The 27,118-nt window shown below is 43.5% G+C and overlaps 1 protein-coding gene across 1 annotated transcript; it reads right to left on the bottom strand.

The window, feature by feature from the left end:
- Positions 1-281: 281 nt before the first annotated feature.
- Positions 282-22,414, bottom strand: LOC115141633 (zinc finger FYVE domain-containing protein 1-like). Its single transcript, XM_029680683.2, has 11 exons — positions 22,139-22,414; positions 7,169-7,673; positions 6,569-6,789; positions 6,240-6,346; positions 5,544-5,652; positions 5,184-5,281; positions 4,868-4,985; positions 4,344-4,514; positions 3,828-4,017; positions 3,241-3,339; positions 282-2,984 (listed from the first exon to the last, which is right to left on the bottom strand). The coding sequence occupies exons 1-11, from the start codon at positions 22,412-22,414 to the stop codon at positions 2,752-2,754; spliced, it is 2,127 nt and encodes a 708-aa protein (XP_029536543.2). The 3' UTR covers positions 282-2,751.
- Between the last annotated feature and the right edge of the window lie 4,704 nt (positions 22,415-27,118).

Genomic DNA, 27,118 nt, shown 5'->3' with positions numbered 1-27,118 from the left:
GACTTCAACTAATTATGCGACTTCTGAAGGTAGTTGGTTGCACCAGATCTTATATAGGGGCTTCTTAGCAAAGTTTTCAGTTTCTCTATTTTTTGAAACAAGTTCATTTCACTTCAACAATTGACTATTTTGTGTCTCTCCATTACATCAAATCCAAATAAAAATCCATTTAAATTACAGGTTGTAATGCAACAAAATAGGAAAAACACCAAGGGGTGTGAATACTTTTGCAAGGCACTGTACGTTATTGTGAGAAGAATACTGGTCACACACGGGTTGAATTGTATTTCAACATACCTCTTTATTTAGGTTGATGGGATGACATTGACATAATGACGTTGATTCAAATATACCATTTTAATATCAACATTTAAACAAGATAAAATAAAACATCTAATCAAATATGACATTTGACTTAATTTCAACCACAAAAAAAAATATACTGTATATGGAATACAGGATGTGGAATTTTCAACATAAACATATTTCTGATGATTATGTTGTAATTCAATTGATGTAACAACCTGTTAGTCAGGTTAAGTAATTGTATTGAAGTTTTACCCTAATTTCAATGTTTACTATGCTGGTTGTAATGAGATGAACAGTACTGGTTGATGACTTTTTGGAAATCCAAATGTGTTTTCCACATACATTCCACGTCACAATAGGTTGACAAATGACGTTGATTCAACCAGTGTCCAGTGGGATGGCATCAGGTAATTAAAATTCACAAAAGACTGATAAAAAAAAAAATCAAGATTGTCATATACCCAGAATCTCATAGTATATACGCATTGCATAAAACAACAATTGGTTATGACTATACAGAAGGCAAGTATTACAGGATCCAGTGCTCGATAAAGAGAATAAAATCTGATGGAGACATGAAATTGCCTTTTTAATTCGGCTAACATCAATAGCTAACATCAACAGTCACATCAATGGATACATGATAGACAATATTACTGCAAATGCAAATAATCTGTGCTTTACATAAGCAAGCGATTCAATTTGAGATTTCTTCCAACAATTACACTAGCTAATAATTATAATAATTAAACTGGTTGTTTGGATCCTGGATGCCTGATAACAGTTCCATCATGCCATGTTCCTGTCCGAATCATCTCGTCTTTATCTCAACTTGCACATTATTTCCCCTTGCTTCCAGACAAGCATATATTTTGGTATAGCGGGGTTAATATAAACCTCGCTGTCTGCCTGTCTAACCTCGGAAACAATGTTTAACTCTTCAATTTCTCTGTGACCAGACGAGACAACCTTTTCTGAGCTAGGCGAAATCACGCATATGCCAATAGAAAACAGCTCAAACGAAAATGTAGCTAGTGTACGGTCATTCCAGGTTCAATGTTCGACTTGACTGAGCTGAAGTTGGCTAGCTAGTGACACGAAAGTTATCCTGCTTGCATAGCAACCATTTTGTTTAGTAGAACTGATGACCATCCTGTTGCATAGCAACTATGCAAGAATCTTTAACGACTAGGTCGCATCTGTAGCAACATGACCAAAAGAACCAGATTTTTGTCCGCACTATATCTCCTGGTAGAATAAGGTCATTTTATGAATTTACTTATCAAATAAAGTCAATGAAAATATGTAATTCATTGTTATTTTAATATGTTGGTAACAGATTTCTAAAAACAATAAGGCACGCAAGGCGGTGCTGTATCATGAATACAGTCACAGGCAAATAAGTCGACTCCGTTGTAGCGTCGGGCCGAACAACGCCATTTACCTTTGACCTTATTCATGATACAGCACTGCCTCTTGTGCCTTTTCACTAAGTAAACCCTCAGTATTCATTACAAATAATGTGCTTGTTTCAAAACATCAATGGATCACAAAAGTGCCCACCTGTTAAGATACTATACCCCTTTCACACTAGTGAGCCGAGCCCAGCAGTACTGTCCTAGTTGCTGGAACCATGCTGGAAAGGACCATGTTAAAGGAAAATACATGAGCCAGCACAGTATGGATGGGGTCAGCAAGACGGTGTGAAAAGAGGCACTAATGTCAACTGGAATGTCTGCATGTCACATATTTATTCATTTTCCTGCCTTGTGCATCAACTCAAAACCATGGCACACTGTCCGAGATCGCATTCAGGGAGGAAGAGCATGTTATGATGTCCCTTCATGTGTCTCCTCTGTCAGGTTACAGGGCTGTTATACTCCTTGGTGTGGTCTGAGGCAAAGGCTTGGCTGGCCACTACAAGCACACAGCCGAATTAAAACCTAACCTAACTCATCAATGTTCAGCCACTCCCAACAGGTAAGAATAATATTAAGATTCTTCCCGGTCGCAAGTAGAGATCTGTGTGCAAACAGAAAAGTTGTCGGGCTAATGTCTTTCAGTGCAAACAGAAAAGTTGTCTGGCTAATGTCTTTCAGTGCAAACAGTGGGTTTTTTGGAGGAGGTTTACTCAGTCATTTACAACTGTCGCAGCTTTCCAGTTGTCAGAAGTCCAGTTCTTGATCCCGCTAGTTTAGTTCTTGGTTTTTAGGCAGTCGATATCAGATGAGGCAGTCCCATGTTTAGAGTGCTTCTTCAGCACATCACACTCGAGTGCCTTCCCTATAGGGCAGGGGTTACCTGGATTGGGTATTTTCTCTTAAAAAGGTCAGTGGCTCATGGTGCATAGAGAGACAGAGATAAGCAAAATGTGGTGTGCCGTGGCATCTCACTAGATTTCAGATACCTAGTAGCACAGTATCCTTGGTCTCTGCCCTGACCTCACAGGCTGCCCTTGTGGCTGGCACAGTCGTCACAGACGCGGACAGGGTGGTCCCAGCCACGGGAGGGCACTGGGCGGCTCTTTGAGGAGCAACCGCTGCAGACACCCTGGCCACATGCCCGGCAGTGGTGCTTGGACATACTGGGGGTGAAGGCTTTTCTGCACTTATGGCACTGCACGATCTGCTGGTCGGGGATCCAGTAGTCAGGCCGGGCCACTCCCTTCACAAAGCCTGGAACATGGAGGAGAGCGAGATACATAAATAGCTGTTTATTGACAGTCAGAGCAGAGGATAAAGACTATAATCTTTGTGAATATAATATTCAATGTTAGATCTTGTGGATTTCTGTCTGCATATGCGGTAAAATGTCTATGGTACCTGGTGTGAAGTTTTTTTCCCCAAGTGTTTTTGTGAATACACAGAGACATTTATACTAGCTAGCTTTATTTGTGATGCGTTTCTCAAACACGACGCTAGCCGTACTCACACAGAGGATAGTCCACTGCAGTGGTGACCATGTCTAGAGTAGACTGGGCCACCTCTGTCAACCTGCGGGCCATCAGCCCCCGCGGCTCCACCACAGACACTACAGGACACGGAGAGGGACCAACAGAGCCATCAGGATCACTGGAAAACATGTTCTTTTAACCTCTATTTGACTAGGAAGTCCCTTGAGAGGAGTCGTCTTTCGAGGGAGACATGAATGAACACTTACTATTCACATCAAACACCTTGGTTGTCTCCCAAACTGAACCCTATTCTCTTTGCTAGTGTACTACTTTTGGCCAGAGCCCAATGGGTCCAAGTAAGTAAAGTAAGATGGTAAGTCTTTCGGCGAGTAAGCATTGTCCGAGCCAGAATGGCCGCCCTCGGTCAATAGTTCAGTATAAAAAGGAACTGGGTACCATTTAGGACGCGTCCCTCATTCATTGTCGCATTCATTCATTACAAAATAATAATAATACATTTGACTAAAAACTGACCCTGAATCAGACTAAGTTGGAGGTAGCGTCAGGTTTTACATTAACATCCATGGCCCAAAACTGATCCTAAAACATTAGCTGGCATCCTGACCCTGGTTGGTGGTGTCGGTCCCTCCCTGGCGGTGGCAGGTATCACAGACACGGACGGGGGTGCTTCCCCAGCCCCTCTCGGGTACGGGCATGCTGTGGGTGGAGCAGGCCTGGCAGAAGCCCTCGCCACACCAACGACAGTGGTGCTTCCTCTCTGCCTCCTCAAAGGGCTTCTTACAGCAGTGACACACCTGGGGGACAGGCACAGAGCACAATATGATTAGAATGTCAAGAGCCAGTAGTCAGAACTATACACTCACAACCGTACCAAACAACTCTGTTCAGTGCCACATTTGAGAATTAAAACAGCCATTTGTTGGTTTTACTCACTATAATGATGATATATTGGTTTTAGAATTAATGCGGCGTCCTTTTGGTATTTGGGCACGGGGTCGATCACCTTAATAAAAACAGCTACTCTTAGGGCTCTGCTATCTGTTCAAAAAGCCTGTGAGTGTGTTGCTGGTCTAGATGCCGTGTTTGCTGGTTAGATCATGCTGTGAGAGTGATGACTCACGGTGATGTCCGTGTTGGGTCTCCAATAGAGCGGGGCCACCTGGTCAGTGAGCCAGGACGTGACCGCCTTGGTGGGGCCCGTGCTGTACTCCGACACAGACTGGATCACAACGTTCATCCCATCCAGCACCCTCTGCGCCGCATTCTGGTGGTCTGTCAGGAAGGCCTCAGACTGGACAGAGAGAGCAACGGTCAGAAGGAGAGGGAGGTCATCTTTGAATGTATTTGACATCTATGTTGGCAGTGTGTATTCATCCATTCATAATTGATGATGATGACCATGAACCATTGAAGTACAGTGTTGTTGTTGCCAGTGCAAGTAACATTATCTTTATTAACCTTTGATAGCGGACATACTTTGAAAGTTAAATATATGCCAGACACTTTGCATATAAATTCCAACCAGTTCAGTCGCAAATGACCCTAAACATTCTCACTGACACTTCAATTGAGCTTGAGTGACTGTTTGTCTGCAGTTCCTGCCAGTACAATGAGGGGCGTTTAGGACCAGGCGGCTCAGCTCACCCCCTCCCAGACGTGTTTGACATCGGGCCGCACCACGCCGCTCTCTGGGTCCTGGTTGCCCAGCCAGTATTGACGGCTGCGGTAGATGATGCCACAGCTGCCACACTCCAGGACATACCTGGCAGGGCCGGTGCACCGTGGAGAGAGTGGAAGGAAATATATAGTGCATTGGCTTAGATGGCAGAGTGGATTCTATGTATTTGTGAATGACTGGTACTTCATTGACTGGATGGTTGAAAGGGACATCTTTTAATACCATCAAAAAGTACGTGTGTGTGTGTGTCTGCAAAGAGTCCAGATTACTTCAACAACTCACCCAGACCAGGCGTACTTTGCCAACCCAAACCAGGGGTTGTCTGTGGAGGCTGAGGTTTTAGGAATGACAATAACCTCCCTGCCACCCTCATAGCACCGCTGTGCAGGTAGGACCAGATCAGGGAGAGAGCACACAACGTATGATTAATGCTAGCTTCATACCCTTGGTTCATGCATTTGCTAGTACGACAAATTGTTCAACACCATCTCCACAGGATTCCATCCTATATCATATATAGAAGAATACTTCCTTGTCCATTTTCTTTTCAGATCACATTAACAAGTCTATATTGGTTCCAACCCAACTAAATGTATCTTTCTCTCTTACATTCCATCACAGACCATATGTGAAATGCCTTACCTTGCAGATGAGGACCTTGTTGTTGTACTGGTGAGCGTACTGACACAGTCCGTCTGCCAGGTGAGGGACTCTGTCTCTGAGATGGTTCATCCCGTTCTTACAGCGGATACTGAGGGGAAAGAAAACAAGGACAATGAATCCATCCATCACATACTTAACATCTCTGATCACCTGCCATGTTGGTGGATGGCCAAAAGGCGTCGCTCCTTTTCTCCTAGCGGCACAAGATGTTAGACGTGCATCATAACATCATTTATAACGGTGACCAACAAGGCTTCATACTCAAGCAGTGAGAGCCTGTTAAACCAATGTCTATTTCTGGATATGAACCCCAATCAGTATGTTTACGGACAATTCGGCTTCTGATCTAGCTCAAATTTCCCAAGTTGAAGAAGACGCTGTACATCATGAAAACTCGTGGATATGTATGATGTACATAGGACAAACAGACTTTTATGCTTCCTTTGTGGCAACCCATCTGGGAGGGACACATATCCTAGCACTACCTGCTCACGTGGAGCAGGTGAATACACCATTCATCAGTGCACACTGTAGCAAAACATGGAAAATGGTTTGCAATGAAAACGAGAGCTTCAATTGGACAAATGCAGGTTAGTCCCTCCCCATTTAGTTTTGATTCATGTGATAAAGTTACTCTGAGCAGATACATGCAGCAGATGCAGGGAAGTCACTTACTTGCAGCTGAGACAGACTGAAGAGCAGGTGAAGTATTCGTCAGGGAAGAAGGAGTAGAGGGGGATTTTGTTGTCTAAGATCTCCCCACAGAACCTGTCACTCAGGGCCTGGAGAGGAGGGGAGAAGGAGAGAGAGGTGAGGCCCAGGGGATGAGCCAAGCAGGGTCATGAGGTCAAAACAAACAAAACAAACATTCATTGGTTGGTTTTGGAAAGGCCTATTTACCCAGACAAGCACATAATTCCCATGAACATTAGCTAGTACCAGCATTACCTGTCTATCAAACAAATGAATTATGCAACAATGCAAAGAGATAAACACACACAGACCTGCAGAGCGCTGAAGACGATGGCCGGTTGGCGGGGCGATCGTGTGGCAGTGTTCCTGACTTGCTGGCGTACAGCCTCCAGGAGCAGAGAGTAGTTGGTCGGTGGAGTGATGGTCTGGGTGCCCACGTACTGCACTGAGCTGAAGGCCTCTGTACCCAGGCCCAGGTCATGGAAGCGCCTCTGGAGCTGAGTGTCTGCATAGCCAGGGACATCTGTTCGCTCTGTGGGGACAAAGTAGGACAACGTCATGGGTTGAGTTCACACACCCAACTGACTGTTGAGTAAATAGTGTAGTATGTGTGACTTTAGTAGTTGTATCTGTGGGTGTGTCTCACCCAGTGTAATGGCTGGGTGTGATTCTGAATTTAAATAATATGTTAGCGTGTTGTTGTTCAATTACTTTTTTTTATTGAATGTTATTTATTCCCAAGGTGCAATTACTTTGGGAAAATGAGTCTGAAACCACAACATGACAGCATAATCTAACCATTCCACAATGTGTTGTCTAACAACTCATGAGCAAATTGTTGTGTAACGCATGTATAGAAACATATGATTACATGTGGTGCATGTTAGTGACTGGGCCTCTCCTGTACATACCATGGCCCAGTAGCTGGGTGTGGGTGGTCTCCTGGAACACGATGACCGCCGGCCCCAGGGAGGAGAGGGGAACGTCCATGCCACAGCGGCTGGAGAGGGCGCGCAGCTCGGGGGTGAAGTGCTTCAGGTAGGCCCCTGAGGCGCTGCTTAGGAACTGGAACATGTCGTTGTGCAGCCTCTCGGCCCGCGTGCGGTACACCACCACGTCCGATACGGCCAGCACCTTCAGCAGCAGACGCATGCGCTGGTTCTGGTTGGCCGCCGCCCCCAGCAGGCCCTCTGTATCCAGAGCCACCAGGCACAGCCCGGGGTCAAAGGCGGCCCACACGCCCACTGTGCAGGAGCTGGGGGACTTGGAGGTGTAGAATACGGTATCCCCGCCAAACAGGATGTGGTTGAGGGTGTGGGACTTACCGTCGCCCGTGTTGCCGAAGATGGAGAGGACCTTGACGCCCTGCATGTCCCCGCAGCCCAGCCTCTCCAGGAACTGAGCCTCATCATGGACCTGGGTTAATGGTGGAGAGGATGGGAGATCAAGTTATGTTATAGTTAGCTATAGGATGTTATGTTGTCAAATACATGTCAAATTACTTTTCCTGTAGGAGCAATTTAGGCTTACTTATGTGGTTGTTGTGTTGTGGATATAGTTTGTCTATCTTTATTCCACTTAATGTGAACACTAGAGGGCACTATATCGATTTGGGTCATGGGTTACACGTATAGGCAGACAGGTAACCAGGAAGTATGGAAGCAGATAGGTATGGAGAGAATACATGCAGATGTAATTGCCATAGGCGCATATTTTAGTTCCAATGTGTTAATGGTGAGCAGGGTAAGAACAACCACATAAATAGGACAAAATGGCTCCTACGTTAGCATTTGGCCTAACAATTATGTTATCAAAGGTAACTTTACACTGACAAGTAGTCTCAGGGCTCAACCTTACCCTTATTCATGACTCAAATTGCATTTCATTACAATGAGCCATTGAACATCCCCTTTATCATTGTGAGGAAAAATGTCCCGATGCTCCGATGATACCCAAATCCTCTGTCTAAATGCAAATACACCTTACACGCGTTGCAGTTTTTGAAACATTTGTAATTGGAACTTAACATTCATATAAGCGAGCAATCATTTTCCTTATCCAAAAGATACTTACTGTATGCAGTTTACAGGGCTCTACAGGTGTAACAATTTGAATCGCATATGCAACTAATTGTTTTGCTGTGCGACCTGGAATTTGAATTTAAAACCATCAGTGCACCTAGAAAAAACATCACCCAGATGAAAATTGATGCAATGATTACTTCACTGTACCGCAGCCCAGGTGCCATGCCCGTCATGCTTGCACCATTACTACAAAGAAAACGTCTTGTTACTTAAAATATTTGTCTTTGCGTTCCTAATTTCTTTGTGTGCTCCTGCATTTTTCAACAGGCACACACGTGCTCCCTGTAAAAAAGGTCAGCGTAGAGCCCTGGTTGAGGAAAGTTTATTTTAATGTTTGTGACCCCCTTTTATTTAGTTGTCTTTTTTGCTGTTGAAGGGGTTACAGGTACAAAAAACTAAGAAATGCATATAATGATCACCACAACCTGTTGCAAATCTCAGTCCCCCATCCCTCCTCCCGTATCTTCCCTCCCCAACCAGAAACCATGCCTCCCACACCAGCAGTGCTGCCTGCCAGCGGTAATCTTCTACGATTCATTGAGAGATTCAAGGGGCTATTATCATTAAGTAACATAACCGATTCAAAGCATTGAATATTTAAATTCATGCACTTCTAAAAATATATATATATAGATATATTTTTTCCTTTGCCCCAGAAGCATATAACTGCAGGGCACTCCCATATCATATGAAGGAATGTGCTTACCTGGTGTAGGGGACACAGTGAACAGTTGGGGCCAATTTCAACGTTAAACGTTTCCTTGGTGTTAAATACAGTCTGTGAACAAACTTAAAATGTATAAGTTGATGGTTCGGTTTACGGGATGCAAAGGTCATATTTATCCATATTCTATTCCAGTTAAAGGGTTGTCCAGATTCAATTAGATATGTGGACCATACTTTAATGGCTATCCCAGAATGACCTTTCCAAAAGTTGCTTCTATATATTTTAGAGATCAGTCCTTTCAGGAGCCCAGATAATTTATTTATAAATCCCATCATTGGATGGTTCAGTAGTTGGATTTCCAAAGGGATTCCATAGGGAAAAAAGGAACTAGTAAATATAGAAAAAAAGGAGTTGCCTGGTAATGTGTATTTATCTTTTACATTTTGGAATGTTCTCAAACCCTTGCTGTCCATCAGTAAGGGTATGGGGATTCCACATTTGGACCATTGGGGGGGGGGGGGGGGGGCAAAAGGCCACCTTCCAGATAACAAGACATTATTGTGAAATATTAGAGTATGGGCATGCCATTTTGATTCCCAGTTACATTGCTTTTCAATAATAAGCCTTGAGGGTAGTTTAGTATTTAAGGGATACTGTATATCAGTGAAGACCACTTCTTCCAGGGTAATAGGAGACACCATATTTCTCTCTATACTTAGCCAGGGGGGCAGAAGAATTATGTCTAAACCAATTTAGGATGGGGCGGAAATACAATTTAAAGTTTGTTTCGGAGAGTCCTCCTACGTCTTTCCCTTTTTGTAAATTGTTTTATTTTATCCTGAGTCGTTTACATTACCATATACACTAACGTTCAAAAGTTTGGGGTCACTTAGAAATGTCCATGTTTTTGAAAGAAAAGCTCATTTTTTGTCCATTAAAATAACATCAAATTGATCAGAAATACAGTGTAGATAGACATGGTTAATGTTTTAAATGACCATTGTAGCTGGAAATGGCAGATTTTTTAAATGGAATATCTACATAGGTGTACAGAGGCCCATTATCAGCAACCATCACTCCTGTGTTCCAATGGCACGTTATGTTAGCTAATCCAAGTTCATCATTTTAAAAAGGCCAATTGATCATTAGATAACCATTTTGCAATTATGTTAGCACAGTTGAAAACTGTTGTTCTGATTAAAGAAGCAATAAAACTGGCCTTCTTTAGACGAGTTGAGTATCTGGAGCAAGCAGCATTTGTGGGTTCGATTACAAGCTCAAAAATAACTTCTTCTGAAGCAGCCAAGAAATTGCCAAGAAACTTAAGTTCTCGTAAAACGCTGTGTACTACTCCCTTCACAGAATAGCGCAAACTGGCTCTAACCAGAATAGAAAGAGGAGTGGGAGGCCCCGGTGAACAACTGAGCAAGAGGCTTCATTAAATAGTACCCACAAAACACCAGTCTCAATGTCAACAGTGAAGAGGCGACTCCGGGATGCTGGCCTTCTAGGCATAGTTCCTCTGTCCAGTGTCTGTGTTCTTTTGCCAATGTTAATCTTTTCTTTTTATTGTCCAGTCTGAGATATAGCTTTTTCTTTGCAACTCTGACTAGAAAGCCAGCATCCCAGAGTCGCCTCTTCACTGTTGACAATGAGACTGGTGTTTTGCGGATACTATTTAATGAAGCTGCCAGTTGAGGACTTGTGAGGCGTCTGTTTCTCAAACTAGACACTAATGTACTTGTCCTCTTGCCCAGTTGTGCACCGGGGCTTCCCACTCTTCTTTCTATTCTGGTTAGGGCCAGTTTGCACTGTACAAGACCTTCAGTTTCTTGGCAATTTATCACATGGAATATCCTTCAATTTGGCGTCACAAACTGTATGATTGATTTTGCCTGTGGAGCTTTCTAGTGAGGGTCTGCGAGGAAAACCGGTAGCGCATTTTATGAAAACTCCTGTCTGACCAAAAGAGGACAAGGACCCAGCCAGACCAGACCCTTACTGTGAACTGCACAGGGGGAGACATCATCTGTGAACATTTGAGGGACATATCTTCTGAAATTCAGTAAGTCAATTAAAAAAAAATTGTATACAAATTCAAATAAATTATGGAAACCTAATTAAGGCGAGTAACACATACATTTAAGTCAAAAAGGTACCCATAGTCTTATAGGAGAAGGCTATTCACTAGTCTTATGAGAAGACTAGAGCGAGGGCGTAACGCTACCATGGAAAGCCCCACCGACAGCTGTCTGTAGGCATTTATAAGAGAAGTATATGTGGTCTGCAGCCATTACTAATAGCATGTGGTCTTATTATATATGTATGTGAAAGATACATGTGGTGCATAAGAAGTAACGACAGAGAATCATTGAAGATGCACATGGGGTAATACGGGAGATTATCGAGTGTGTTTGGGAATAGTACTAAGTGAATGTTGAAGTTGTGTGAGTGTGTAAAGAACGTGTTAAACTGATTGATTGAAATTTGGATATTAAGCTGATGAAATATGGATAATAAGAGGATTGAAATGTAGCTACTAAGTACTGCATGAATGAGAGCTATCAGGAGATAGCTCCGGTGTCAGGGGACTAGCTCCGGTGTGAAAGAGGTCTGCATGAATACCCCAACCAGTTCTGTGTGAGTTTTTCGATCTATAACATTATCGACAGTTCTGTTATCTAGGGGTTTCGTCCACCACCACCCATCGTAGTCTGGGACTACTAGCACGAGGTGTTATTGAGCATGGGGTGTTTTATGAATATATAGAGGAAGTAGCGGCAAGATAACCGTGGTGCATAGGATGCGACAATATACTTTTCTATGTGGTCTGAACCACTGATAATAGCATGAGGTGTTATTGTTATTGTAGGCATTTATGAATCATTGAAGATGCACATGGGGTGGTGTGGATGTAAAAACCTAAGTCCACCACCGCCTTTCGGGTCTACAGGTAGAGGATAACATCTCAGGATCTCAATCGAGGATAACATGTCTCATCAGTGGAGTTTGATGGCATAACGTTATGTATGTGGAGATATGAAAGGAGAAAGTACTATTCCTGAATATGCTTTTACTAGAGATGACATATGAAGAGTATAATGGGTTACTAGAGATAAAGTAACATAATGAAGAGTATAATGGGTTACTAGAGATAAAGTAACATATGAAGAGTATAATGGGTTACTAGAGATAAAGTAACATATGACGAGTATAATGGGTTACTAGAGATCTGATGAAGTAACAATAGAAAAAAAAGCATAATAATATTCAACTTGCACACCACCCGTAAACGTACGTATGTGGTCTAAAAAGTATTAAGAGAAATTAATAGTATAATGGGTTACTAGATTTGATAAAGTAACAATGCTCTTAAACGCTAGTAAAACCAAATGAATGCTTTTCAACCGTTCGCTGCCTGCACCCGCACACCTGACCAGCATCACCACCCTGGATGGTTCCGACCTTGAATATGTGGACATCTATAAGTACCTAGGTGTCTGGCTAGACTGTAAACTCTCCTTCCAGACTCATATCAAACATCTCCAATCGAAAATCAAATCAAGAGTCAGCTTTCTATTCCGCAACAAAGCCTTCTTCACTCACGCCGCCAAACTTACCCTAGTAAAACTGACTATCCTACCGATCCTCGACTTCGGCGATGTCATCTACAAAATTGCTTCCAACACTCTACTCAGCAAACTGGATGCAGTTTATCACAGTGCCATCCGTTTTGTCACTAAAGCACCTTATACCACCCACCACAGCGACTTGTATGCTCTAGTCGGCTGGCCCTCGCTACATATTCGTCGCCAGACCCACTGGCTCCAGGTCATCTACAAGTCCATGCTAGGTAAAGCTCCGCCTTATCTCAGTTCACTGGTCACAATGGCAACACCCATCCGTAACACGCGCTCCAGCAGGTGTATCTCACTGATCATCCCTAAAGCCAACACCTCATTTGGCCGCCTTTCGTTCCAGTTCTCTGCTGCCTGTGATTGGAACGAATTGCAAAAATCGCTGAAGTTGGAGACTTTTATCTCCCTCACCAACTTCAAACATCTGCTATCTGAGCAGCTAACCGATCGCTGCAGCTGTACATAGTCTATCGGTAAACAGCCCACCCATTTTTACCTACCTCATCCCCATACTGTTTTTATTTATTTACTTTTCTGCTCTTTTGCACACCAATATCTCTACCTGTACATGACCATCTGATCATTTATCACTCCAGTGTTAATCTGCAAAATTGTAATTATTCGCCTACCTCCTCAATGCCTTTTGCACACAATGTATATAGACTCATCCTTTTTTTCTACTGTGTTATTGACTTGTTAATTGTTTACTCCATGTGTAACTCTGTGTTGTCTGTTCACACTGCTATGCTTTATCTTGGCCAGGTCGAAGTTGCAAATGAGAACTTGTTCTCAACTAGCCTACCTGGTTAAATAAAGGTGAAATAAAAAAAATTAAAAATAAAATCAATGCATCATGGGTTACTAGAGTTTAACTTGATAGGTAGAGACTTAGTATGGACAGAGCATGCCATCTATAGGGGACTGATAGACAGTGCCAGCCCAGTTATTGTGAAAGTTGATCCCAGAAAGAGACTCTAGTCTCAAATTAAAAAAGAAAGCTCCCTCCAAAATGTATCTCTTCCCTTCTGAATTGGCAGATGTATTTTATCAACTCAGCGCATTACATGTTCATCTTAAAATAACATTAATACACGTGAAGCAATTTAATACGTGTGAAGCAAAAAGTGAATATCCAACAGAAATTGGTAATAAATATTAAGAGGTAACATTGTTATGGTAGACTAAAATTAAAACAATGGAGAGAGTTATCATGTTTGTTTTGTTTTAAACCATGCAATAGGGGGAAAAGCAGAACATTGAGAGTGATCCAAGTGTATTAACAGTAGTGATTGAGAAGGTCTTCCTATTGAGAAGAAGGGAGTCCTAGTCGAGGGAAACAGATATGGAGACTAGTGAAAGTAACAAAGTGAATGTTGATTGGCTGTCTGATAGCACTCTAATAATGCAATGTCTTAGTAATTTGAAGAAATAATGTTTCAATACAAGGTCACATGATGAACAGAGGGATTGAGCATTGGGATTGATATTAAATTAGAGGCCGTCATCTGGTGTTTGGGTTAGAGATACGTTTCCTGTGAAACAGATAGCCGTCAGTACTCACTGAACTCAAACAGGCTGTAAGGGACTCAGTGGGACATTTGGAACAGAGGTATGAATCGTTGAATAAGAGACGTTTTTGACCATTTCCAAAGTATTATTACTCAATTATACAGTTTGGGTAACACAAATGATTTAAGCAAGAAGGTAATGTCATCTAAAGAATATTCTGTTTCCATTATGTGAAACTGTGTCCAGAATTGAAGTAGATCCAAGCAAATGTTTTTTTAGTACTGAATATTGAGCTGATAACCCAGCACCAACTCTTTGAAGGTCCTAGCATATTTGTTAAACAGGTTTCATATTTTGACTAGTTCGGTTTACAGGGACATATGTCAATGCAACAGGTCAAAAAGACAAGGTTACAAAACAGGGGCTCTGGGATTGTTTACTTTAGAAGGTGGCTGCTCCGCTTAACGGGACACTGTCATCTGACATGTCTGAAGTATGCATTCTGTATATGCATGGTTTTATCAAGACTTCATGACAAAGACGCAGTAAACTCAAATAAGATTACGATTTTTTAGGACTGATTAACATGTGTAAACTAAGTACATGTTTATTTTCTTCTGGGATTTATGGAATGTCCACTTCCAAGTTCTGATGAGTTTACCAATTATTCTGTATCTCTCCCTTTTAAATGCTTTCTGAGGCAGACAGTTAGTATAAAGGTACATGAATCTGGCTGTTAAGGGAGCTTCCAAAATAAGTAAGGCCTCACAATTTTGTTTGTTTTTAGCACCCACACACAACCCACCTGTTAATTAATACACTGCTCAAAAAAATAAAGGGAACACTTAAACAACACAATGTAACTCCAAGTCAATCACACTTCTGTGAAATCAAACTGTCCACTTAGGAAGCAACACTGATTGACAATAAATGTCACATGCTGATGCGCAAATGGAATAGACAACAGGTGGAAATTATAGGCATTTAGCAAGACATCCCCCAATAAAGGAGTGGTTCTGCAGGTGGTGAGCAGACCACTTCTCAGTTCCTATGCTTCCTGGCTGATGTTTTGGTCACTTTTTGAATCCTGGCGGTGCTTTCACTCTAGTGGTAGCATGAGACGGAGTCTACAACCCACACAAGTGGCTCAGGTTGTGCAGCTCATCCAGGATGGGACATCAATGCGAGCTGTGGCAAGGTTTGCTGTGTCTGTCAGCGTAGTGTCCAGAGCATGGAGGCACTACCAGGAGACAGGCCAGTACATCAGGAGACGTGGAGGAGGCCGTAGGAGGGCAACAACCCAACAGCAGGACCGCTACCTCCGCCTTTATGCAAGGAGGAGTACTGCCAGAGCCCTGCAAAATGACCTCCAGCAGGCCACAAATGTGCATGTGTCTGCTCAAACGTTCAGAAACAAACTCCATGAGGGTGGTATGAGGGCCCGACATCCACAGGTGGGGGTTGTGCTTACAGCCCAACACCGTGCAGGACTTTTGGCATTTGCCAGAGAACACCAAGATTGGCAAATTCGCCACTGGCGCCCTGTGCTCTTCACAGATGAAAGCAAGTTCACACTGAGCACGTGACAAACGTGACAGTCTGGAGACGCCGTGGAGAACATTCTGCTGCTTGCAACATCCTCCAGCATGACCGGTTTGGCGGTGGGTCAGTCATGGTGTGGGGTGGCATTTCTTTGGGGGGCCGCACAGCCCTTCACGTGCTCGCCAGAGGTAGCCTGACTGCCATTAGGTACAGAGATGAGCTCCTCAGACCCCTTGTGAGACCATATGCTGGTGCGGTTGGCCCTGGGTTCCTCCTAATGCAAGACAATGCTAGACCTCATGTGGCTGGAGTGTGTCAGCAGTTCCTGCAAGAGGAAGGCATTGATGCTATGGACTGGCCCGCCCGTTCCCCAGACCTGAATCCAATTGAGCACATCTGGGACATCATGTCTCGCTCCATCCACCATCGCCACGTTGCACCACAGACTGTCCAGGAGTTGGCGGATGTTTTAGTCCAGGTCTGGGAGGAGATCCCTCAGGAGACCATCCGCCACCTCATCAGGAGCATGCCCAGGCGTTGTAGGGAGGTCATACAGGCACGTGGAGGCCACACACACTACTGAGCCTCATTTGGACTTGTTTTAAGGACATTACATCAAAGTTGGATTAGCCTGTAGTGTGGTTTTCCACTTTAATTTTGAGTGTGACTCCAAATCCAGACCTCCATGGGTTGATACATTTGATTTCCATTGATAATTTTTGTGTGGTTTTGTTGTCAGCACATTCAACTATGTAAAGAAAAAAGTATTTCATAAGAATATTTCATTCATTCAGATCTAGGATGTTATTTTAGTGTTCCCTTTATTTTTTTCAGCAGTGTATTTGTTAGTGGTGTTAATACTGATTTATTGTGTGGGGTCTTTATTTTTAGTGGGTTTTTCACAGGTTAGAAAGGATGCACCTTAAAGGGCACACAAAGGCCATTTTCTGACGTGTCTATTGTCAGAGTTTTGGCTGCACACATGTCAATTATCTTGATAAGAAATGTACTGAAAAACCCAATGTAAACCTGGTACACAAAATGTTTGGAATGTTAAATAATGTCTGAAGTACAGGGAAAGAAACACTCACTTAATGGGATTGAATGACCTCAGACCTCAGTTCTGACTTTCTGGTGAGGCCTGAGCACCCTCACTAGAAAGACCAGAGACATTTAAATGGGCTATGTAAACACTAATAACTAGGAAGAAGTTTAGAATGTAGCAATAGCCCTGTGTGTGATTCAGACCACGAGAAGGACAGAGAGAGCGCGCTCCCCCTGAATGAGGGACACTTGTCTCTAGTCTATTTTACCATTACCTTATGGGATACAATTATTTCCTTGTTTTTTTGGGACACATGAATCACGATGTGAGTCATGTGTCTAAATGGGGAATAACTAGTCCCCTGGGGCCCCTTTGTAAATATGCAAATAGATTTTCTTCACATGCCTGCAACTAAAATAAAGATATGTTGTTAATGGTTGACAGTTACTCCAAATGGACTTAAGTTTTCCCCCCTCGAGTGATATATGAAGAAGCGTATTGAGTGATATATGAAGAAGTGTATTGCTGTTCTTGTTTTGTTTTCTTTGCTTTTGTCTTGTGTCAATACCAATCTCACCAGATTAGGTCTGCTGGATGGTCCGGATTTCTCCCTAAGGACTGGCCCGTTAAACTCCCTGACCCTGTAACTCCGCAGTGAGATCGCCAAGATGATAGGGGAGTGTAAGACCATTTGGGAGGGGAAAAAAATGGTTTCCCCTGTGTGTCGTTATTCTCATTGATATTTGTCTTAGACATTTGTGTTAAGAATATTGGAAGCAGTAATCATTTGTCATACAGTGAATAATTTGTCTGGATTTCATGAATCAGAAATGCCCTAAACTAAAACTGTTGTTCTGGTCTGTCCTCTCTCTCGGTTATGGCAAAGGTGACCACAGATGGTATCTAGATGCATGGAAGGGATACTGGAGCCGACCCCCACGACATTGGGGGACCTAACAGCATAGGTGGGAGTCCCCTCGATGTCCAGGGGATCACAAATTGAATGTAGGATTTTGTAGTAATGAAACATTGAAAAAGCCATCAGCTCTTTTACGAGACACTGAAATTTGAAGTTGGCAGTAGTGAGTGTAGTGGTCAGACAAGCTCATGTCGAATTTCTATTTTCTTAAAGAAACTCGGGTTGTAGATAGTAGTATGAAATAGATTTGTGAGAATGATTTACGCCTGTGACTATAAAGTGTACTCTTTTGCCTTAGAAATATGTGCTCGTCAAGGAATCAATGAAGTTGTAATCAGAGACTATATGCTGGAGAGCCTTGGTTGCGTGTGGATTGTAGTTATTCATATTAGATTTGTCCCACATGTCATTCCTGTCTGTCCCAATAACCAGATGGGATTCAGCTAATTCTAACAATATGCTGTTCAGAGAATGAGAATTTAAAAAACGTAGGATCATATGAATTTGGAGCGTACACATGAATAAAAGAGCATTTTCTTTCCATTGTGGATACATTTAAGGAAAGTGATTCTGCCTTCTTGGTCTTCCTCTTTACACAAGATGGTTTCTCATGTATCATTATGATTACACCTTTAGTTTTGTTTGGGGATGATGAAAAAGCAGCCAGTTTGTACAAATGGTTCTTTATTCTTATGAGCCCTTTTGGAGCAGGTGTGTTTCTCGGAGCAATGCTAGAACTACATGGTTTCTTGCTAGGATAGCAAGACACCCGGAACGTTTAATAGGATAGTTTAGGCTTTTCAAATTCACCCCTTCCTGGACTCTACAAGATGTGTCAAGTTGGCTGGATGTCCTTCGGGTGGTGGACCATTCTTGATACACATGGGAAACCGTTGAGCGTGAAAAACCCAGCAGGGTTGCAGTTCTTGACTCACTCAAACCGATGCGCCTGGCACCTACGTCCATGCCCCGTTCAAAGAAACTTAACATATACCAAAGACCTTCCTTATGCCTTATCTGAAACTCAAGCTATTATATTTGCAGATACTACACTTTATACTGCAAGACAAATCAGTACAACAAGCTCTACCAGTAGTTCAGGGAAATATCAGGGAGTGGGTTTGCTGGAACAAACTTGTTTTGAACACCAAGAAAATCAAGGTTATGTTGGTCTGTTCCACCAGGAAAAGGCCAACACAGTATGGGATACAATTAAGTATGGGGAAGTACAAATTGAGGAAGAGGCAGAAACCAAACTACTAGGGGTGCAGCTAAACAACTGCTTATCATCATGGTGGTTTCAAATAACTCATCTATGTAATAAAACAAATTAAAACTGCATGCATGATCGGAACCATGGCTAAATAATTACCGGGAAAGATTCTTAAGCAAACAACCCAAGCATTAATTGGGAGTCAGGTGAACTACTGTTCCGTGGTCAAACAACCCAAGCATTAATTTGGAGTCAGATGAACTACTGTCCTGTGGTCTGGGGAAATGCATCAGCAAGTTAAATTAGGAGGCAGCAGATTGCTCAGAACAAAGCAGCAAGGATTGCTTTAAGGTGGAGATATGGTTATTCTGTTGTAGTCATGCGCAATGCTCTTGGTTGGTCATAAATCAACAAGATAATTGAAAAAAATATGCTTATTTTATTTCACAAAGTACACCACTTAAAACGGCCAAACTATTCACAGCAGTATTCAGTTGGTAAGAGGCAGACATTCAGTAAATGCTAGGAATAGATTGTCCACCATCTGTGTTATCCAGACAGAAAAGAGAAATCGGCAAAATAACATTTTGATTTAGAGCAATAAAGAAATGGAATCATTTATCTGAGCAAACCAGAAACATTTCAAAATATAAATGTAAACAATACTTTATAACCATTTAAATAAAATACATTGGAAGGTATGGTAGATGAAGGAATCAATATATCTTTTCAGACTGTTAAAGTATTTATCTGGTCAATATGTCAGTGTATTATATCTGTTTGTAACAGTGTGTTATGTGAAAATGTGATCGTATTATAAATTGTATTTGAATGTTTAAGGACTCTTGGAAGATTAGTCCAAATGAAGACTAAAAGAGATCCTAATAAAATCAAATCAATCTATACTATGTACAAAAAACATGAAGATGTATTTGTAAAAACACCACCCCCAAACGAGACTACACTTCCTGCCCTCCAATTTCCGCTACAAACAACCAACACTACAGTTCCCCCCTCCAATTTCCGCTTCAAACAACCAAGACTACACCCCCCCCCCATTTCTGCTACAAACAACCAACACTACAGTTCCCCCCTCCAATTTCCGCTTCAAACAACCAAGACTACACCCCCCCAATTTCCGCTTCAAACAACCAAGACTACACTTCCTCCCCTCCAATTTCCGCTTCAAACAACCAAGACTACACTTCCTCCCTTCCAATTTCCGCTTCAAACAACCAAGACTACACTTCCTCCCCTCCAATTTCCGCTTCAAACGACCAAGACTACACTTCCTCCCCTCCAATTTCCGCTTCAAACAACCAAGACTACACTTCCTCCCCTCCAATTTCCGCTTCAAACAACCAAGACTACACTTCCTCCCCTCCAATTTCCGCTTCAAACAACCAAGACTACACTTCCCCCCCTCCAATTTCCGCTTCAAACAACCAAGACTACACTTCCTCCCCTCCAATTTCCGCTTCAAACAACCAAGACTACACTTCCTCCCATCCAATTTCCGCTTCAAACGACCCCAATGAGGCATAACAGGGAAGGAAGTTTAGGACCTCGGATGGGTGCTGATGGCTGTGCGTTTCATAATGCAACTTTGCTAAACTGCATACAGTAGGTGCATCTTTCGTAACCTAAAGATTCTTTCTCCTACATGTGAAAGTTAAGTTCCATAGGTTTCCAAAACGGTATTGCACACTGGATTATTAATGTTTCTAAATGTTAAAACAAAGCGTGGGGATTGTAGTTAATTGATCCAGCTGTGGTCCTGATTGTTCAGTTGAGAACTCAAGGGCTGCGTAGCTAGCCATAGACCCTTGGACTCTCGAGAGCTAGGCTCAACCCTACAAGGGAGTTAATTAGCTTCAGTCAAGACTTGTGTGGCTAGCTGCTTTCTGGAGCTCCCAATTGTATTGGGTGTTGCTCCCAATTGTATTGGGTTGCACAAAAACAGTACACGGAAAGCCAGAAGTTAAAAACGATTCCCTTTCAACTTACAGTGCCGGTGGGCAGGATGGCTGATCATTATGATGGGGGAATTTGAGACAGAATATCTGAAGAATCGTATTATTAAACAGACTTTCCAAACGTGGACCCACTTTATTTTGACATGAGGTAAGCAGAGAAACGTGAGTCTGCAACAGACCCACATTTGGAAAGTCTGTTTAATAATATGATCATTTAAATATTTTGTCTCAAAGACCCCCCAGTCATAATGACCAACCATCATGCCCACCGGTACAGTAAATCAATGTGTAATTGTACTTCACTTCTGGCTTCCCGCAGACTGTTTTTGTGCAACGTATGTAAATACACCCTGGGTTGCTAAAAGCAGCTAGAGTGTGGCGTTTGCACAGCCTGATTAATTGGGGACTTTCCTGAAAGGAAACTGAAACAAGGCCAGTCATGACAGACCATAGAGATAGATAGAGGACTAATATTTATATCTACGCCATTATAGCGTCTGTGACAGCATGGGCAGCGCAATTGAGGCTACAACCCATAGGAATCCCCACCCAGTTGACTACTTTAAAATTGCAGAAGCCCTCAATGGCGCTGCCCATGCCAAAACTGCCTTTTGGTCACTAGAGGCCTCTATAATTCTCTATGTGACAGACATCAAGGTATAATACTCCTGCCCTTTTAAAAACAACCATCTTTAACGTTAAGTATGACTAGCTAGTCAAAGTTACATGGCTAAGTTAGATCATTCTTATCAAGTTAGCTGCGTGTCGACCATTTCGACAAAAATGTATACAAAATAATAGCCAGTGTTCCCGAGTGGCGCAGCGGTCTAAGGCACTGCATCGCAGTGTTAGAGGCGTCACTACAGACCCTGGTTCGATCCCGAGCTGTATCACAACATAGTGCGGCGCACAATTGGCCCAGCGTCGTCTGTGTTAGGGGAAGGTTTGGCCGGCATTGTAAAATAATAATTTGATCTTTAACTGTCTTGCCGAGTTAAATAAAGGTTAAATATTATTTTAACAATAAATATATGTTCATTGTCTACCGTAGCAAGGTAAGGTTCGACGAGGCCCATGTCAACATAACGAGTAACGTTAACGATAGCTAACTAACACCGTAGTTGACTGTTACTTGTGCAAGACGGGATGGCAACGTGACATATTTAATTTTGTTAACACAAATATGAAAGCTGGCTAATGTTACCCTTTCGCCAACCAGTGTGGACTTTGTTTTCATTCTTCCTAGCCAGTTAACGTTAGTTGCGTGCTAGCAAACCGACGTCGTTACCTGCAGATTTTCTTGTTCATCAACCAAAAGAAAACTCCGACCATTTTCCGGGTGATCTTCTGTTTTTATGTGACAAAGCGATACCTCCTCCATTTCTTTCATCAGTACTTCGGACATTGTTATTAAACCATCCCTGGTAATAGAAACTTCCCCCACTCCCGAAAACAACAATACAACACATGGATTGGTGAGGTAGGAGCCATCAGCAATGGAGCACGCAAAAGACAACGTAGTTACGTGAGGAGTGTTCTGTCGTATGCTCAGCAGCAGCACCATCTTGTGGTGAATATGCAAATTGACACGAACTCAATGAACACTGCATAATTAGTGAAAACCACTGAACGAAAGGGTAGAGAGCAGAAAATGAGATGCTGGACCGCCCAGAGTCGAATTAGCATAATAAAAAATAAAAACATCTAGAGATATGTTTTTTTGCATGGCCTTCCGCATCTGCCGTGAAAGGTGACTGAGCTTTGTCAGACCATGAGACTTCCCTAAAACCACTAACTATTATGACCCCTCTATAGAAAGGTGAGAATCTCACAAACATGTAGCCTACATGTCAGATTTGCTCTAGGACGCCCACAAGCCACAAAAGGCTCATCTGAAGGTAGCCTGGTACCAGTTTTAAAAAGTGAATGGAAGTACTGTATGTATGGAAGGATTTAGTGTATGTGTATTTCTTTTTTTTTTACAAATATTTTCCTGATCTTATATCTCTGAGATATAGGAAAGCCACTTCAAAACAGACTTCCTTTATATTTTAATTAAATTGTCCACGTATGAATATGTTAGTCAACGTGTTTCTATGGGATAACAGCAGTAAGGCTAAATTAAATGTTTCCTCAAATATTTAAAAATATATATTTTTGATAACTAAAGGGGTCCTAAAATTCAAAATCAAATAGCTTAATGTCCCCCCCCCCAAGAAAATCTATGATTCGTTGATTATTTTAATCAGCTGTGTAGTGCTAAAGGGGATAAAATCACAAAACGTGCACCCCTTGCATGGAGTTAGGGAATGAATCCCTGTTCTGGGGGGGGGGGGGGTATAAAAAATTATAATTGGGCCTGAGTACTGCCCTACCTTGCCTTAAATTTAATTGAATTCTATATCGGGCAGAAATGAGCTTTTGAATCAGGGAAGTTTCCTCTCATGACTCTACAAGCCAGAATGTTGAATAAAATTATAGTTTAATGTACTTTGCCAGTTGTCCATGCAGTTGGTCCTTTTGGCGGTAGGAATGTGTGACAATATAACCACAGCAAAGTATAATTACATCTACTTTTCAAAGCGCTGGTAGTGCATTCAGATTTCTATCACGTGAAGCATGCGCAGAACTATTTAAGTATGAGCTCGGCAAGTACAGTGCATTCAGAAAGTATTCAGACCCCCTGACTTTTTCCAAATTTTGTTACGTTACAGCCTTATACTAAAATGGATGAAATCGTTTTTTCCCTCATCAATCTACACACAATACCCCATAATGACAAAGCAAAAACAGGTATTTAGAATTTTAAAAATATACACAAATTTAAGAAATGTCACATGTAGTTAAGTATTCAGACCCTTTACTCAGTACTTTATTGAAGCACCTTTGGTAGCCATTACAGTCTCTAGTCTTCTTGGCTATGACGCTACAAGCTTGGCACACCTGTATTTGGAGAGTTTATCCCATTCTTCTGTGCAGACCCTCTCAAGCTCTGTCAGGTTGGATGGGGAGCGTTGCTGTACAGCTATTTTCAGGTCTCTCCAGAGATGTTCGATGTCCGAGCTCTGGTTGGACCAGTCAACGACATTCAGAGACCTGTCCCGAAGCCACTTCTGTGTTGTCTTGGCTGTGTGCTTAGGGTCGTTCTCCTGTTGGAAGGTGAACCTTCACTCCAGTCTGAGGTCCTGAGCATCTCGGAGCAGGTTTTCATCAAGGCTTTGCTCTGTTCATCTTTCCCTTGATCCTGACGGGTCTCCCAGTCCCTTCCGCTGAAAAACATCCCCACAGCATGATGCTGCCACCACAATTCTTCACCGTAGGGATGTTACCAGGTTTCCTCCAGATGTGACGCTTGCCATTCAGGCCAAGTAGTTCAATCTTGGTTTCATAAGACCAGAGAATCTTGTTTCTTATGGTTTGAGAGTCCTTTAGGTGCTTTTTGGCAAACTCCAACTGGGCTGTCATGTGCGTTTTACTAAGGAGTGGCTTTCGTCTGACCACTCTACCATAAAGGCCTGATTGGTGAAGTGCTGCAGAGATGGTTGTCCTTCTGGATGGTTCTCCCATCTCACAGAGCTCTGGAGCTCTGTCAGAGTGACCATCGGGTTCTTGGTCACCTTCCTGACCAAGGCCCTTCTCCCTGGATTGCTCAGTTTAGCCGGTAGCCAGCTCTAGGAAGTGTCTTGGTGGTTCCAAACTTCTTCAATTTAAGAACGATGGAGGCCACTGTGTTCGTGGGGACCTTCAATGCTGCAGAAATGTTTTGGTACCCTTCCCCAGATCTGTGCCTCGGCACAATTGCGGTGGATGGCAGCAGCCAGGAACCACCGGCCTGAGGAGGGAAACATAAAAGGAGGGTGAGATCCGGTAGTTGGTGGGGAGTTCCAAACGATAAGTTACCTCATTGACCCTCGGGAGGATCTTGAAGGGTCCCACAAACCGGGGGCTCAGCTTCCGGAGTTTCCTGGTGGAGAGCCAGATGCGATCACCGGGATGGAACACTGGAGCCTCATGTGGGCAGCGGTCCAGCTGATCCTTCTGTCTCGGAGTCTACGGAGCCAGAGCCGGCTGATTTCCCAGGACACAGTGGAAGGGAGTCAGCCCGATGGAGGAGTTATGAAGTGAGTTCTGGGCGTATTCCGCCCAGGGAAGGAACCGGGCCCACTCCTCGTCACTGGCAGAGACTCCTTAGGACCTCTCCACCTGCCCGTTAGACTGAGGCCGGTACCCTGGTGTGAGGCTGACAGTGGCCCCCAGCTTCTCCATAAAGGCTTTCCAGAACCGCGATGTGAATTGTGGACCATGGTCAGAAACGATGTCCTCCGGAAGGCCATAGTGCCGGAAGACCTGCTGGAATAGTGCCTCTGCGACCTGGAGAGCGGTAGGTAGAACAGAGAGAGGGATAAAGCACCAGGATTTGGAGAATCGGTCAACAACAACCAGAATAGTGGTAAAACCATCCGAAAGGGGGAGATCCATTACAAAGTCTATGGACAGATGTGACCAAGGCCACTGAGCTACGGGAAGCAATTTACCTGCTGGAGCGTGCCGGGGAGATTGGATTGAGTACATATGGAACTTGAGTTGACATAGTGGGCGACGTCCTGCGCCAAAGTGGGACACCAGTATTTATCGGAGCGGGATTGGATGGTGAAGGTGATACATGGGTGTCTTTGTGTACGGGTGCAGTGATGAAGAAGGGACGGCTTTCCTGGTGCTTGGGTGCTGTGACGTGAGTAATTGTACCGGATCCCAATGGTCACATATCCAGGATTTGGACAGGAAAAGGAGAGGAGAGCGGGTATGAGGTTAAGTTCAGGGAGGAGGCTAGGGCCTGGTTGATAAAGTTCCCTGGGGCGCCAGAGTCAACTATAGCTATAGAGACAACTCTTGAGGGACAGCCAGCCAGTGAAATGGGAGAAAGGGGTTGGCGGGAAACGATGATAATGGAATACTCACGCCTACCCTGGGAGACAGAAGGTCACGGATCCGCCCCCCTTCTCTAGTGGACCCCGGGTTGGGATGCACCGGACACCACTGGACACAGCCCCAGCTGTCTCCGGCGACGCCACTCTGCCACAGAGTCATACCTCCATGGGTTCAAACTCTGCCTCAGGACAGCCAAAGGAGGGAGGTGAATGGCGAGATGTACGCTGACGCTGCGGAGAAGGTTATCCAGACGGATGGCCATCGCGATGAGAGCGTCTAAGGATATGTTGTCATCCCGACATGCCAACTCCGTTTGCACCTCTTCGCGCAGTCCACTGCGGAATAGAGTGAGGAGAGCCGGCTCATTCCATCTACTGGAGGCTGCCACAGTCCGAAAGGTGAGGGCGTACTCCGCAGCGGTCTGGTACCCTGCCAGGGCTGGAAAAGTAATTTGCCACCCTCTGTGCCCTCTGGAGGATGGTCGAAGACCGCCCTGAACAGAGCCATGAATGAACATCTCGTAGGAACCCAGCTCTTCCTCTCCCAGACGGCCGTAGCCCACTCCGCTGGTGGTGTCGAGGCGGTGGAGAACGCGGAGGACCACCTTCATGGTTGTACCCAGTAGAGTCAGCTGGTCGTGGTGTGGGTGGAGTAGATGACCCTGTTCCTCGCCCTTCTGGAAGATGGGTTTTATCATCTGCTACTTCCATAATTACTTGGGCAGTATTCTGTAACGAAGACGCGGGGAGTCAGGAAGCAGGTGCAGATGGTGAGTTTAATAATAATGAACATAGAGAGTTACAAAACAAGAGAAGCGTCTGGACATGGAATCAAAACTAATGGTTGCCAGGTGTACAAATGTGGGTTGCCAGGACTGGTGGTTCGTAGACCGGCGACGTCGAGTGCCGGAGGGAGGGAGCAGGAGTAGACGTGACACAATTTTAGAATAAGGAAAAATGTGGAAAAAGGTAAGGTGTCTGAATACTTTCCAAATGCAATGTATGCATGCATCTTGTGCATGTATTTTGTATCTTGTGTGCATGTTTTAGGTGGTAGAAATCTGAACAAACTACCAGTGATTTTGAAAAGTTGACGTAACTATACTTTCCTGTGGATATATCGTCTCACAATCCTACCTCCAAAAGGACCAACCACACAAACAACCGGTAAAGTACATTAAAACATTCTGGCTTGTTGAGGTCGTGAGAGGAAACTTTCCTGATTCAAACATTCATTTTTGCCCGACCTAGAATTCAATGCAATTCCACATCGGGTTTCCAGACAATGCCCTACCAAAAGAACATTAACTACTAATTGAGTAGAACTGAGGGATCATTTT

Source organism: Oncorhynchus nerka, linkage group LG14, assembly GCF_034236695.1.
Source record: "Oncorhynchus nerka isolate Pitt River linkage group LG14, Oner_Uvic_2.0, whole genome shotgun sequence".
Classification (NCBI taxonomy): domain Eukaryota; kingdom Metazoa; phylum Chordata; class Actinopteri; order Salmoniformes; family Salmonidae; genus Oncorhynchus; species Oncorhynchus nerka.
The sequence above is the reverse complement of the archived record's forward strand: the minus strand, read 5'-3'. Positions and strand labels throughout refer to the sequence as shown.

Bases quoted from the DNA above. Each gene is read 5' to 3' on its own strand.
- LOC115141633 (XM_029680683.2), bottom strand. From the start codon at position 22,414: ATGGTGCTGCTGCTGAGCATACGACAGAACACTCCTCACGTAACTACG. The intron at 5,282-5,543 runs GTAAGGCATTTC...CTACCTGCACAG, and splicing joins ACAAGGTCCTCATCTGCAAG to CGGTGCTATGAGGGTGGCAG. The intron at 3,340-3,827 runs GTCAGGATGCCA...CGTGTCCTGTAG, and splicing joins GACCGACACCACCAACCAGG to TGTCTGTGGTGGAGCCGCGG.